The following is a 15,328-nucleotide window of genomic DNA, read 5'->3' on the forward strand; positions in this document are numbered from 1 at the left end:
CATTCGATCTTTGGGCCCAATTCTACAACTTTCAGAGTAGCACCTAGTATCTGAAAGTGCTTCGGACACCACAAATACTGAATTATGCTATACAGATGATATGAATGGTCGACAATGCTACTACTGGGTAGGACCTCCGGTGCCCCAAGCCCCAGGGATCATCCTCCAGACAGGTGGTGTGGGCTATAGGGACTAAATAGTGAGGGGTCATGTTCTCCGAATCAACAATTTTGGGTGAAGCAGTCGGGGCTCTGGGATAATTGAGAGGCTTGGTTGGAAACACCAGGGGCTTAGATATCATTATTACAACAGATCCTGTAGCACATGGGCTTCTGAGGGAAATGCTCAATTTCTGATGTCATGGAGCTTCAGAGATTTGTGACAGTGTGAAAGAGGCGAGCAGTCACAAAAGCCTGGGGGAATAATGCGGTGTAAGCTGAAAGGGCAAATGGTTAAAGAAGAGAGAGAGACAAAAAAAAACTTCAACCTAGACAAGAAAACTAAATACTGTAAAAACCATGGAGTGAGAGGGCAGCAGGTTTGACCATGGCTTGAGCATAGATGGAGTGATGATGATTTGCGTGTTACTAATTTTGAGTTCTAGGAGTCTTTACCTGTTTTTTGTTCCTAGTCCAAAAATGTACAAGGACCTTAAAGTTCCAATGCCTCATAATACAGTGCACAAATTGCAAATCATTTATCATTGTGGAGCTCTTAATGAAAAGGGAAGCAGTGATATGAAATGATTTGGCTTTGTTTGAGTTCTCCCCAGTATGCTATTGGCCATAGGAAAAAGAGGGGAAATAATGTAACTTCCTCCAGTTATGGACAATTTAGCTCCATTTACATTAGCGGGGAGATATGTTCTCACCGTCCTGATCTCTCAGGGGTGTGCCAAAGGTCCAATTGCGCTCTAAGCTTGCCTCTCTCCAAGGTTTACATGCACACTCCCTCGTAGTGGTACCTGCTACACCCATAGTATACTAAAGGATTTGGGGAGCTCAAATCTAGGAACCTGTGCGAACATATAAGTGGAAAAAACAGTAGTTCTTTGGGGGCATTCAAACCAGTAGTAGCAAATGTAAGGGGGGGAAAACAAGTCAATTCTCACATCCTAAATAAGGAACTGAATTACACAAAAGCCCATGGACTGTCCTAACAAGATCTTGCGTTAATGTACATGCACAATTTTTACAATAATTGTTGCTACTGCAGAGTACTTGACAGTCATGGTTCTCACTGTCTTTATTACACTGTTCTTGCACACCTGCCACTCACTTGAGCTCTGTTCCACTTCATCTTGTACATATATTTGGTTGGTATTGTGTCTATCTTTTCTGAAATTCAATACATAATTCTGCTTTGCATCATACTTTGTAACGTTGTGTCCATTATACGTGCCTATCATTTGTCAAATAACTGTGGAACTGGCTTTTTTCTCTCCCCAGGTATATACTGCTTTTTGTACAAATACCACCTAAGGAACCACTGTTTTGCTACTCCAGAGGTCATGACAAGGGCACTGAAATAGAATATTAATGCAGCACAGAGAGCTTAGGCTTGGACAGGAAAGTTAATGCAAGCCTGAAGTCAGGGCTGCAACTGCTCCATGACCGGTATTTGTGCCGTTGTCCGATATACTACACCAGCGTTCTACAAAGTCGGTCCTGGAGGGCCAGATCCATGCAAGATTTTTAAGAAAACTACATTTCAATAAATGGGTATATGCAAAAAAACCTGGCATCGATGCGGCCCTCCGGGACCGACTTCGGAGAACCCTGTTCTACACTATGTGTACCACACTCCGTTTCAGCACTGCGATGAGAGGCAGCGACAGCTAATGAAACGTAGCACTCAAAATAGACAGTTGGTGACAGGTATCAAGAGAAGAGTGTTTGAACGTATGGCTGAGGAGTGAGGAAATGCAAGGATGGTGTGGGTAGTGATGTGTTATTGTAAGGGTGTGAGAAGCGAGAGTAGTGTAAGAAAGTGACTAGTGTAAGAACATGTGCGAGTGAACATATGAGAACTGTGTAAGAGGTGAGCACGAGGAATACAAGTGTGTGTATATGTCTGAATGGCTGTCCAGAGCACGCTACAGCTTCCTAACATAACTAAACATATTTACTCAGTAAGTGAAGTCGTATATTTACAGAATCAAACTACTTGGTAATTACATTTACTTCAGTGATTCCTAGCTGTTCTGTTCCACACCACGTCAAGAGCAAGCCGTGACTGATTGCTTAAATAGCCTGAAAGTAAGGGCCTACATAAACAAACATTGAAAAAGCCAGATGGCCTCACCTTTGGAACCCATTAGCTTTGCCAATAGTTTCAGCCATCGTGCACAGACAGCATCAATAAAGTTGTACAGCATAGGTAATAAACAGGGAAAATTGGCTACACAGTTGGATGCGTTATTCTGCTGGCTTGCGTACCAAGCATGTGCAGGCCTACAAAATGACAGACGTTTTTATTTACCGATCCCAGGTGGAGTAACAAGTGGGGGGGGGGGGGGGGGGGGGGATAGAACACTGATGGCTAAATCACTGAGGGTGGGGAAGCAACACTGAAAACTTATTAAAAGTGTGGTTTAAGGTTTTAAAATTATGGTGGTTTTAAAGGTAAGAAATAAAATATTCACAGAAATATAGGAAAGGCCCTAGAATCTAGGGCCTTTCCTATATTTCTGTGAATATTTTATTTCTTACCTTTAAAACCACCATAATGGCCATAGGGCCTAGATGAAATGATTTAAAACGAGCACTTTTGGAAGGATAAAAGGAGTCAATCAGAAACATGGTAAGTGTGTAATGCTTCATGGGGGGGGGGGGGGGGGGAGGGGGAGAGAAGACTAGTTAGACAGACTAAAACAAATAAAACCACCGAATAGAAAGCAGCAAAAAGCCAATGGAAAGAGTTGCTTTCCAGTTCAGCTATCAACATGTCCCCAATAAGGCTTTCGCAAGCAGACAGCTGCGCTATAAACGAAAGAACTTGGCAAGCCAGTGAGGTTGGAGCAGTACGTTGTTCCCGTTTCTTCAGGGACAGCAGCTCTACTTGCTACAAGCATTGCTTTGCTAATTTTAAGTCACACAGGCCCTCGAAAACTGGCTTGACCTGGGTGGCAATCAACGAGATACCAGATCTCAGAGGCGACTGCATAAAAAGAAAAAAGTTCCGTTCACTCATTGCTAAGTGTTTGGTAAAGATGGCTGAGACACAACAAATGTTCACAATCAGCACGGTATAGTCATTATACTCACCCACTGAAATTTTTTACGCATAGATGAATAACAACTGCTCTAACCGAGCAAAGGACTATTGATCATACCCAATAGAGGAAAAGCATCTGTACTTCTCCAGTGACGAATAAAAGCAAAAACTCTACTTCCTAACATCAAACACAATTTACATTCATAATAATCTACACAATCACTTCTAAACGGATAGATTGCACATACTCTCTACTAACATCACACAAACACAAGATACAACTGTTGGTGTTTACAGTTCCCCAACAACAGGAGTCCAAATATCACGGAAACTGATGGAAAAAGTAAATATTTCAATTGAATGCGTTAAAGCCCTCCCCCCCCCCCACACCCCCAAAAAAACCCACTAAGCAAAAGGTTCTATAGATGTTTACAAAGGCTGCAAAATACACTTTGCACACTATTAGTTTATACTTGTTGTTCATCCTTATCTAGTTGGCCTTTCTCTTGCCTTTTTCTCCCGGGTTCTATCCCCTCCATTCCAGGGTTCCGCCACTTCATTCGCACCCACACGTTACCCTTTTCGAACATTGCCCATCTGCTCCCTCTACTTAATTCCACGAATGGGTGTGACCCTAACTGTCCCACAACAAGCATTTCTTGATGTGACTAGGTACAGATTTGCTACATAAAGCGTGAATTTCACCAATTGGCAAACGGAATACTTTGCCCTCTCAGCCTCCTTTTCCTCTCATTGCAACTGTCTACACACTCTATGCCCTTACGACTAGTGATCTCGTACGTAGCCATTGTCGTACGTGTGCTACTCACCAGGGACCTGCACATAGAGCGACACGAAAGCACACAGGTAGATGCCGGCAAGTGCGACTAAAAACATTCGCCGGGGAAGCCGGGTGTCCGCCATGGTAGGGGTAAGGTGCAGGGGACTCAGAAACGCAAACTCTTCGCCTTTAGAACAGCCGACGCGCCACGCTGGGATTTGGCAACAGGGCAGACGTGGTGGGTTACAGCAGTTCTATGGAACGCGCGCACGCTCTAGGGGCGTGGCCATCGCCTCTGAGAAGAGAGAAGGAGGACTCAAGCAAAAACACCGTGGAATGGAACTCCTCCAGTAAAACATGTTGCCAGTTAGAACGTGGGGCCAGCAATGCATTGTACGATGTGGTGTTAAAGTTTAAAACGTCACATAGTGAACCACGCAATACAAGCTGTACTCTTCTTAGTTTTTAACCCATTAGTTTGCTTCAATCCGCCACACACAAGATGGCGGAGATTAGCCGGGTGCTATACTTGAGGTCATCACACGCGCGCCACCGTATACAGTCAGTATCTCTTGTCCCGCACTGTTGACGTTTGATCATTAGAGCGAGCGGGAAAAACAAAAATGGCGGCTTTTAGATTGAAAATGAGAACTGGACCAAAGACCAAGTGGTCTTTGGGGCTGTAGGGGAGACTTGGCAAACAACGGGGATTGAAGGGCAGCGAAACGAATACCAGAAGACAGAATTGGTTAGATCTTTGAGGCGGTGGAACCGTTGTACATTAGGAGGGGAAATGAGTCATCCAGGGAGATCCAATGCCAGTTACGGAAAGGTTTCAGAAGCCAAGGGTTGAAGACCAGAAGGGGACCGAAACGATCAATTGCAGGAACCGCTGATCTAGGTTTTCATGATTGAAGCCCTGCAAACGTGCGTATTGTTATACATCGGAAACTACTCTTAGATCGGGACCCGACGACGAACTACAGCAGACCCTGTTCACACCGGACAGAAATTGATCCCTCAGGTGAGAACCAAAGGTGGTGCGCAATAACTAAAAGAGTTTAATATTAAACCATTTACTGACGTACAGGGCGGGAGAGAGTTTTGACGTGGTCCTATGGTTTGCTATTAGAGTTTAAGTAAAGTGAAGACATCTGAGGTGGGAGCTACTGAGGTAATGAATGTGTAAGTGATAAAAGTAGGCATTTGGTAAACTCTATTTACGTTTATGTAGATATGGACACATACTGTTCAGCTGTTGCTGGGGAGGTAAACTAGAATGTCAGGAGTCATTCTGTTGGGTTGACAGATGAGTGGCAGACTGACGAGCATGTGCTGCCCCTAGTTAAATGGTGTTCCTTCGAATTTAACCTGTTTTAATCTAAGAATCTTTTAATGTCTATATCCATGCCTAAATTGCACTCTTGAAACTTTGGTCACGAGTGTCATCCTACATGTGCCCAGGAGGGAACCTTCAGTCCCATTGAGATATTCGAAAGCACCAATTTTCTCCTGAGTAATTAGAAGGAATGATTTGAAAGGGACATTTGATCATCAACTAGTGGCACAGGAAAAATTCCTCCGGTGTGCAGTGGAAGTCAACATGTCAACAACATTGCAAATTTACCGGCGTCGGCTTTGCGTGTAGGAAATGTTAGCTAAAGCATAGGGCTACCCGAAGACTTTGATGGACAGTTGAGAGGTCTACAGACTATGAAAGTAACTATAAGTGCAGCCCATAGTTGTACGGGAAATACACAGATGGGTTATTTTCTCATTTACGAGAATTGCTCGTGGAAGAGTAGGCGCTCACAGAGATTGGGTAGAGTGCAATCGCTATTGTTCATTGCCCAGGTATTGATGCAGTATCTAGATGCAGGTGTAACATCAAGGGTCGGGCAATTGTATGGAGCGCAGGTTACTAACTGGGTGTAGAGGTGGTCCATGTGAAGTGACTTTATCCTTATAATATATTGCCGTATGTGAGATTATGGTAGACAGAGCTCCTTCTTTTAAAATAAAGTTCGGCTTTAGGATGTTGCCATTTTCAAAGAGCAAGTGTTGTTTGGTATGTAGGTATGTATGTACATGGTATTTTGGTAGCCCAAACCTATCCAAAAGGCAGCGTAGCGCTGTACATAGTCAAAGGCAAGCTTAAAGTCGGGGAGTAATAGGAGGGGAAGCAGAGTTATGGATGGTTTATGCATTGGTATGTGTTGAAGAGGTGACTCTTTAACTCTTTTCTAAATTGGAGCAGTGTTAGGGCTGCCCTGGTGGATACGAGGATGTTTTTCCAGATTCTGGGTGCATAGATGGAAAAGACCTGTTGTCTTGTTTTTTTCTTTTTTACGCTTCTTGGTGTTCAGTCTGATGGAGTCCTGGCTGCCGGTGTGCGAGAACCGCAAGAGATGGGGAGCATGTCTGCAAGATAAGCAGGGTCTCCTGTTGTTATGACTTTGTAAATGATGTAGCTGGTTGGTTCTGAAGATGGTGCGGGCTGACAAGGGGAGGCAATGGAGTTCCATCAGGGTGGGATTGATGTGATCATATTTCCTCAGGCCCCTTATTAGACGTGCTGTGGTGTGTACGATGCCCCTAAGGCAGTGGTCTAACTTTTTAATGCTGCGCCCTCCAGTAAAGAAATCAAAATCATCGGGCTCACCTCATATTTTTCACAATTATTCCGTTAAACTGGCAATGATTAAATATGTCTCAACTTATTTAACCACAAGACATATTTAAACATTGCAGTTAAATTCTGTTACCATTTTCCCCAGCTAGGCTATAAATGACAAAAGAAGCTAGGGATGGCCCATTACAAGGTGGCTTACTCCTGCTCATTTTCCCCCCACCACTAAAACCAAGCACTGCTATCAACATAATGCTTCTTTTAGTCAGAGCATGGCACACCACCGAGGCTCACTTGAGGGCCCGCCTCCCCCCGTTGATTGAAGATCCTCTGCCCTAAGGTGTGCCACTGTGGAGTCGGGAAGCCATGGAGTATGGCATTGCCACCATCCAGATGTACGAGTACAAGGCTTGAACAGCATTTCTGAAGCTGCTTTCTGGAAGCAATAGCGTGACTGTCTTTAGAAGAGAGTATAGGTACCAGGCAATCTTTCTTTTTTGACAATCTGTTTCGTGAGGGAGAGGTTGGTGTCCAGGGCGAATCCATTATTACGCATTCAGTGAGAGTTTGGATTAAAAGCCGTCACAGTCCATCCATTGAGCGAGGTTAGTACTGTATCTTGTTTGTTGATCTTGGCAAATAATAGGAATTCTGTCTTGGTTGGGTTGACTTTCAAGTAGGGGCTGGGCATCCAAGTTTGGATATGCAAGTAGTGGTTAAGTCGTTGGATGTCTGAAGCAAAGGACACTTTCAAGTAGAGTTGGGATTCATCCGCTTGTTGGTGAACCTTGATGCTATTATCTGTATATAGAGCACCAAGTGGCTCCATGTAAAGGTTGTAGATAACGGGAGACAGTATGAAACCCTGAGGGACTCCACTAGTGATGGGGATCTTTTGTAACTTGAAGGTGCCCATGTTAACAAACTGGTGTCTGCTGTAAAGAAAGGTGGAGAATCCGTGAAGGGCATTGCCAATGAATCCCATTCTCTCCTCAGACGTGCATGAGGGTGGGATGGTTGAATGAACTGAAAGTAGCTGTGAGGTCCAGCAACATCAGGAGGCAGGGGTCATCTTTATCTGTGGTCAAGAGGGCATTGTGTAAGATGTCAGTCTCCATGCCTCAGTGTGATCTGAAGCATTTCTGGTAGTCGTGCAGGAGATGGTCGGCATTGATGTGATCATGGAGTTGAACATAGACTGCATTTTCATTAATCTTGCTGGTAAATAGTAGGTGAGTGATAAGACCTGTAGTTGGCAAGGGTATCGTGGTCTAGTGTAGGTTTCTAAGGTTTTCTCGTGCTTGCACCCACGTTCTTGTCAGTTGTGTAATATATATTTTTTTCACTGCCCCCTCACCATGTCAATTATTTAGATCATAATGTTTTTTCTTGTATATGTGTCTGCTGTTGTGGGTTTGCCCTGAGACAGTTGTCTTTTTGGCAAGCAATATAGGGAAAGCCATGTTGTGTTGGATGTTTTTTTGTGGTAGTTGAGTAACGACGGATGGTATCATTGTAACCTTTTCGCACAACCCATGGGATGGTGAGGTGTTTTTATAGCTGTCTCTGTTGGTTTATTACAGTGGGAGTGTTAGACATTTGAACTTTTGGCTAACCCGTGCCAGCTATGTAATTTATTTTGTCTGCTTAATGTTTTGTATACTTTTTGTGTTGTACAGAATACAACTGTATTTTCTTAGTGTTAGAATGTCTGTATAGAGAGTCTGTGGCTGATTTCATTGTTGCTTGTTTGAGGTGATTATTATAAGAAATTGCTGTTTTTCTAATCTTTGTAATCCTAGAAAGTAAGGGTTTTTGTTTTGCTGTTTAGACAGACCACCTTAAGTCACTGTAGGTGTGTTATTCTCAGCCCAGGGCTATGCTGGTAGTCTGCCTGTACTTGTCTTTTTGCTGTTCTTGGGTGTCACTTATTAAGCACATCAAGGTTTCATACAATACTTTTAGGATTTGTACAGCTTTGTAATCACTAATTACCATTCTAATGTCTGTGATTGTGGTTTTACCTGGTCGGTTCACCCTGCTGTGGAAGATAAGGCAAAAGGGCATTTGAAGTGGAAGTCGAGTCTTGTGGAGCTCCATATGTGTTGGCTAGAGCCGTGTTGCTCTGTAGATGCTCACCTGTATTTTGTATATGTTATCCTGTAGATAGCTGAATAGATGTGGATAGGCAGAGTGGACAGGTAATTGGACATGTATGAATTAGTCACAGGGCATGTCATTGGAGCTGGAGTAAAGCATAGCTCTACTGTCTGTAACCTGTGGTGAATGGCTCCGCTGTCTGTGTTAATTGAAGGACAGCTCTGCTGTCTGACTTGGAAGGGAAAGCCTTGCTTTCTGCACAGAGTAAGAGTTCAGTTAACTGATTATGGCATTGGACTGACAAAGGTGAGGTCTAGCTCTGCTGTCTTGGCAAGTGAGGGATAATTTTGTTAATTGTGGCAGTGGAGTCATGGTTCTACTGCCTGTAGCTCTGCCACCTGCAGTAATGGAGGAGCTGATCAAAGCATGCTTCTGCTGTCAGTGGCAAGTGACTTTGCTTAAATGTTCCTGCCACTGGGCAGGTGAAATTCTAATCTTGGTCCTGGTGTGCCCTAAGAACACTGCCAAAGGAGAACTACAGGGGGAAGCAAGCATTGAGACTGTATGTCACTATTGGGTACATTTATTTGTGGAGCCCAAAGTTGTAGAGAGACCAAGCTTGCTGGTCTGGTCGCTGGAGTCATTGTGCAGTTTGTGTAGGTCCAACAAAGACTGGCCATGTTGAATCATGAATGAGAGCGCTAAACTCTACCAGTTTCACTGTAGGATTTTTGAGGGAAGACTGATGCTAGTAGCATAAGGCTGCCAGGCTCAAGTGGCAGTTGTACATTTGACTTTACTACTCTAGTACAGTTTGTACATAACTATTCCCTAGAACAAAATACAAGGTACTGTAAAGATATACACGGTTTATTGTTGCATCATTAATGAGAACACAACTTGTGACTCTTTACAGTAGTAGCCAGATTGTTGTAACCAATATTTGTACTACAGTCACACACACTATGTTAAATTATGATTCCATATGTTGGCTAGGTCGAGCACCTTTGTTCTGTTCCTGTATTATTGTACTACAAATACTGTGTCTCGCAAAAGCATGGTTTTCAGCTAATTGATTTGTTGGGTATTTGGCACAGGTGTTAATCCAAATGCCACAACACTTGAATACTGTTAAGTGTTTTTCATGTTTGGAGATCATGGTACCTTAGTCTATGGCATGGGACTAGTTGTATAGACTGGCACATTCAGTGCTTGTTTTGCTATTACGGGTCCAACATTCCAGCCCTCGCGTCTCCCGTTTTTTTAACTTCTACTCCAGCTAGAAGGGGTCCCTTATTGGAAGCTGTTGAATTACCCCCTATATTCCAGACGGTCCATCCAAAGCTCCATCACTACCGGTCTTAATGCACAAAATGGTAGTCTTAAGTCCGGCCACTCATTGAAGGTTTTATCGTGCAACATTGCCAGAATAAAAAGTAAATTGCAAAATCCAGACTGGAGTCAATTTGTAGGTGACCATGATGTGTGTTTGTTTCAGGAGACCTGGGCAAGGGAGGATATACAGAGGGGGGACTATGCAACTTTTAATGTGTGGGCTATGACGGGAGGAAGGGGCAGACCCTGGGGGGGGGCTTTATGTACTTGGGTTGCTACCCACCTGGATTGCACGGTAGAACAGTTAAATACCTCCTCTGATGACATTCAGTGCATTGCACTTACCTTTCCTTCTAGGATCAAAGTAGCTTTTATTAACAGCGATTCTCGTCCTGTGTGTTTTGCACATGAATCCCCGACTATAGATCTATTGAATGCATTTATTGACTTATTATCCCCAAAGATAAGGTTGATTATAGGGAGAGATTTTAATTGCCAATTTGAGCCCCTTATTAATCCCACAGATGTTTCTACTAGTGATGTGGATCATTTTTGGCTAATTCCTGCCACCCAAATCTGTCCGGTCAAGGCCTGGACCCCCTTGGTTCTTCAGATCAATGCTCTAACTTTATACAATTCATTGAGGGCCTGCAATGGCCGTTTTAAGTCGGACCAGCCAGGAAAGTCAACTTTCAACAGAACAGGTCAATCCTCTCTGATGGATTATATTTTAGTAGAAACAAGCATATGGCAGTGGGTTGTTGACTTTGCTGTCAAGCCGAGACATGACAGTGATCATAACGCCCTAATATTGGAGTTGGAGCCTCCTGGCCTTAATAAACCTATGGCCACTAGCACTTTTGCAGCTGGCAATTTAACACTTGCCAATACAAGAAGGATAATTAAATAGGGAGCCTTTAAACAGTCACCAGACAAGGCAGCCGCATTATATTCTTTAGTCATCATGCCTTTAATGGAAATGGGAGAGGCTGTCATGTCACTGGGTTCTCCCCAAACCGCCAGTAGAGTGGAGGAGCTGCATGTGGAATTGACAACTGGACTAACTAACATTTAATCCTTTGACGCAGTCCAGGGCAAGCAAGGGTGTTAAACAAATTTGGTTCAGCAACTCTTGCCGCAAGGCAAAGGGTGCACTTATTGATGCAATTAGAAGTAAAGATAGATCCTTAATCAAACTCAACAGGGCTCTCTACCGGGGCATAATAAACCTAGCCAAGAGGGATTGGGAGCTAGAAAGATGGAGTTCTATTAAAACAGCTTTGGCCAACAGGGACATGAAGATGTTTTGGTCACTGTTTAGCACTGGCACCAGTACGGGGATCTCAGTGGTAGAGCCGAACATTGCTGCAGCCGCTTGGAGGTCTCATTTTCAAGCTCTGTACTCCACCAAGGTAGTCTTCGAACCCATTGATATACCATCTACAGCAACCCCTGGGATGTGTCTTGAAGATTTTCAAGGGTTCACTTTAACAGAAGTTTTGGATGATATTAGGAAGCTTCCCCCTGGGAAAGCCCCCGGATTAGACAAAATTCCCGGGGATCTATTCCAGGAGGAACCAAATATACGGGGACCGTACCTCTGGGTAATCTTTAATGCCCTTTTGAATGGCATGAAGGTCCCGGACACCTGGCTAGGAGCCGACGTTTTTCCATTTTCTAAGAAGGGTTCTCCCCTTTTGCCCACCAATTACAGGCCAATAAGCCTTATTGATGTCACCCAGAAATTGTTCGCTAGGATTCTCCTTGAGCGTTTACACTCCTGGATGGAGGAGCACGAAATTCTGAGCGTGTATCAAGCTGACTTTCGGAAAAATCTTTCAACCATCGATCAAATCTTCAGTCTACAATAATTATACTGGAAGACTGTGATGGTAGAGGGTGACAGCCTCTACTTGATATTTGTCGATCTTAAATCTGCCTTTGATTTGGTTCCCCGAGCTAAACTGTGGGAGGTCCTTGAGCAACTGGGCATTTCGTCCTATTTGCTGTCAATGATTATACGACTGCACAAGGGTAACTTTGCCCAAGTCAGGTATGGGAGACTCTGAGAATTGACTCCCCGTTTCCCAGTAAATAGAGGAGTAAGACAGGGGTGTGTGTTGGCCCCTACTTTGTTTTGCCTTTTTATTAATGCTTTGGTGGCCCAGTTAAATGAGGTCATAGAAAACAATGCTCCAAAATTGGTGGATGGTAGGGTGCCAGCAATGATGTTTGCTGATGACACCTTGTTGTTATCAAAGTCCCCTATGGGCATCCAAAGGATTCTTGACAGTTTCTTTCTATTCTGCAAAAATAGGGGGCTGGAGGTTAATACATCTAAGACCAAATTTATGGTATTCAATCCAGCAAAAAAATCGCGACCAAACCCCTCCTTAAATGGCATTTTGCTTGAGAAAGTGACTGTCTTCGACTAGCTTGGTGTTACTTTGTCTGAGAAATTTGAATGGGGCACGTAACTAGACAAGGCAGGTCTGTAAAAACACTTAGGAACTCGTCATACAAGCTTCCCGGCCTGGTGGCTGAGATCTATAAAGTACAGGTCAGGAGTGCAATAATGTATGGGGCAGAACTCTGGGGTCACCGTCCCTCTGGCAGTCTTACAAAAATTGAGAACAAATTTATGAGGCAGATTCTTGGTCTTCCGCCAAGCACCCCTCTTATCCCCCTACGACTGTATTTGGGAATCAGACCTATTGCTGAGGAGGTTGGATTGAGAACATTGACCTTTTGGCGTAGGCTGTGGGCGACCCCCGAATTAGCAGCTTATCGGTCTGAGCTCAAGGGGGTTTCGCGACTTCCAGGGGTTGGTGAATTAACGTGGTTTGTACATATTAAAGACCTATGTTTGAGAATAGGCATTCCTGGTCTCTGGAGTAATCCTGAGGAAGTGTCTTCAACTATTCCTCGAGTAGAACTTACAGATCCCTAAGATTAGCTGATGTCAAGAGAAATATCAAATTCGAGCCTTTAACTGCTGACTTTCTTAATATCAAAGCGCAGTATCTTTTTGAGCTTTTTTCGTACAAAATACAGCCACCAATGGCAAAGAAGCTATATATTCAGTTTAGATTAGGGACTTGCCGGTCCGTGCTTTCATAAACAAATGGTCAAAACTTAGTTCCCTTGGGTATCCTGCATGCATTAGTCAAGACAAGTCGGACTTACATGTTCTCTTTTTTTGTCCTTGATATAAACACGCCATGCAGTGATGGCTCGTACCACCTTGTAGAAATCTGGGGTGTAGGTAGTGCTTGGTGGCATATAGAATGCTGAGATCTGACACTCACTCCCTATAGTTTTCGCAGTGTCTCGTTTTCTTAACGCCATGTGGCATAGGCGTAGAGTGTTGTTAAACTCACCCAAGTAATGCTTTCTATTGCACTTTCTTCATTTTAATTGTTTTTAAATCTTTTTAACTTTTTAAATCTCTTTTTACAACTATTTTAACTTTGTGAAACCTCATTGTAATGATACATGATTAATTTCAAATGTACTTTGGCCATTTTTATTATATAATTTGTTCTTGATGATTTCTTTTTAATATTGTTCAAATTTGGCTATGCATGTACTGTATCATTTGCTTTATATGGTCAATACTGGCTGAAATAAAGCTTGTTAAATGGAATGGTTTCTTATTTTTATTTCTGTTTTTGAGTAATGGGTATGTGAGTTGATATTTGCTGGGAATTTGTGGTCCCCAAAGCCAGGTGACAAGGCTTTATTTTGTTTTCGATACTTGTTGCAGTATATGTTCTTTTATTTCTGTTTTTATTGTCATGTTTCTCTTAGTCCATGGATACTGGGGGTATGTGATTGCTTTCCTGTTAGTCAGAATGTGAGAAATGAGGATGTGAATTGAACTAGGATTGGGTGTACATGAAGTATGTTTTCTCAGTGTGATGATGAGAGACTGGTATATGTGGCAAGCATACTAGTGTTGTGGGGGCTGTCTCATAGCTTGACACAAAGGTTGAATAGTTTATGAAGATTCCATCTGCTGGGGGGTGAGGAAACCCTGGTTTGTTGGATAATTAAGGAACTTGCTCCTTGCCTTGGTGTCCAGTTCGACTCAGCTATTTACCAGTTGTCACTTTTCACCAGACCCACTGGTACAAGCTAGATGCACACAAAACAGAGGGGAAAGAGGGGTAACTCCTACATAGACCTCCAGTACCAACATCCAAACACATAAAAGATGTAGGAAAATGGGAAAGTATGCAACATAAGTAGAGGATGGCCCACATGCTGTTTGTAACAAGCATTGAAAATGCAATAGGCCTTGTCTTTGTTTAAGTTGAAGTCATTTGCTTTGCTAATGGTATTGTATAGCAAAGCAAATGGCTTTAACTTAATGAATGGCAAGACCTATTGCATATGTAATGCTTTTTTTTCCTTTTTTCGAGTTGTTCCGACTGCATGCATGGTACCTGCCAAACCCAGCCGTATTCCTCAGAGAGTTGGTGAAACGGCTGCCGTCATTCCTTCTCATGAGGACGAAAGTGGCTTGCTGGTGACTACAGTGCACCGACGGGAGTATGATAGTAAGAAGGGGAAAATAATTTGTCAAATTATGTGCCCTGTTGTGAAAGATTTCTACCCCGGAGATGTTTTTTTTAAATTTTTATTTTTTTAATTTTTTTTACAAGAATGCCATTACAGTGCAGCGCCAAGCACTGATGGAACGCACACAGGTACAGCGCCAAGCACTCATGGTAATAACACACCTTCGTGTTAATTGCAGAGTGATGCAAAGTTTTATATTTACCCGTTTTCAGTCAATTTTTATCTTGGATATTTTGCAATAATGAAACGCCGAGCTTGGCAGTTCCATGGCCTGCATCTGTGTTACTCAAGATAAAATGTATAGAACGCATGCTTGGAAAACAGTTTATCTTTCCATATGTACTCTCGAGAAGAGCCGCAATCTCTTTTACTTTTATCTCTTCAATACAGAACTAATGCTGTAGTCTGATTGTACCAAGCTTCAATGTGCTCATGCATGTAAACGCCTTCATGCACAAAGGCGCGCTGGCTATATGTGTAGTGTAAATGTTTAACCTGCTGTATTGCACTGCAAATGTATGAAGAGACTACAAGGGTTGGTAGTAAGAGTCTAACCTCTTCTTTTAATGATTTTACAAAATGCATTTTAAACTCATGATTTTTTAACAGTCTTTTTAAATTGAACTAATGTATGAAATGTATTTCTATGAACTTTTATGGTCTTCTTCGCAAAACCGAATAAA

The 15,328-nt window shown here is 42.9% G+C and overlaps 2 protein-coding genes across 2 annotated transcripts in view; one reads left to right on the forward strand and one right to left on the reverse strand.

The window, feature by feature from the left end:
- Nucleotides 1–4,477, reverse strand: part of LMF2 (lipase maturation factor 2) — a 197,991-nt gene extending 193,514 nt beyond the window's left edge. Inside the window, exon 1 of the mRNA XM_085653752.1 lies at nucleotides 4,047–4,477. Coding sequence (XP_085509878.1) covers nucleotides 4,047–4,140 — 94 coding nt within the window. The 5' untranslated portion in view covers nucleotides 4,141–4,477. The remainder of the gene's footprint in view (nucleotides 1–4,046) is intronic.
- Nucleotides 4,478–4,591: 114 nt separating this feature from the next.
- The window catches only part of NCAPH2 (non-SMC condensin II complex subunit H2), a 326,298-nt gene continuing 315,561 nt past the window's right edge, over nucleotides 4,592–15,328 (forward strand). Inside the window, exon 1 of the mRNA XM_085653753.1 lies at nucleotides 4,592–5,021. The gene's annotated coding sequence lies outside the window, so the exon portion shown is untranslated. The remainder of the gene's footprint in view (nucleotides 5,022–15,328) is intronic.

Source organism: Triturus cristatus, chromosome 4_1 (assembly GCF_964204655.1).
Source record: "Triturus cristatus chromosome 4_1, aTriCri1.1, whole genome shotgun sequence".
In the NCBI taxonomy this organism is placed as follows: domain Eukaryota; kingdom Metazoa; phylum Chordata; class Amphibia; order Caudata; family Salamandridae; genus Triturus; species Triturus cristatus.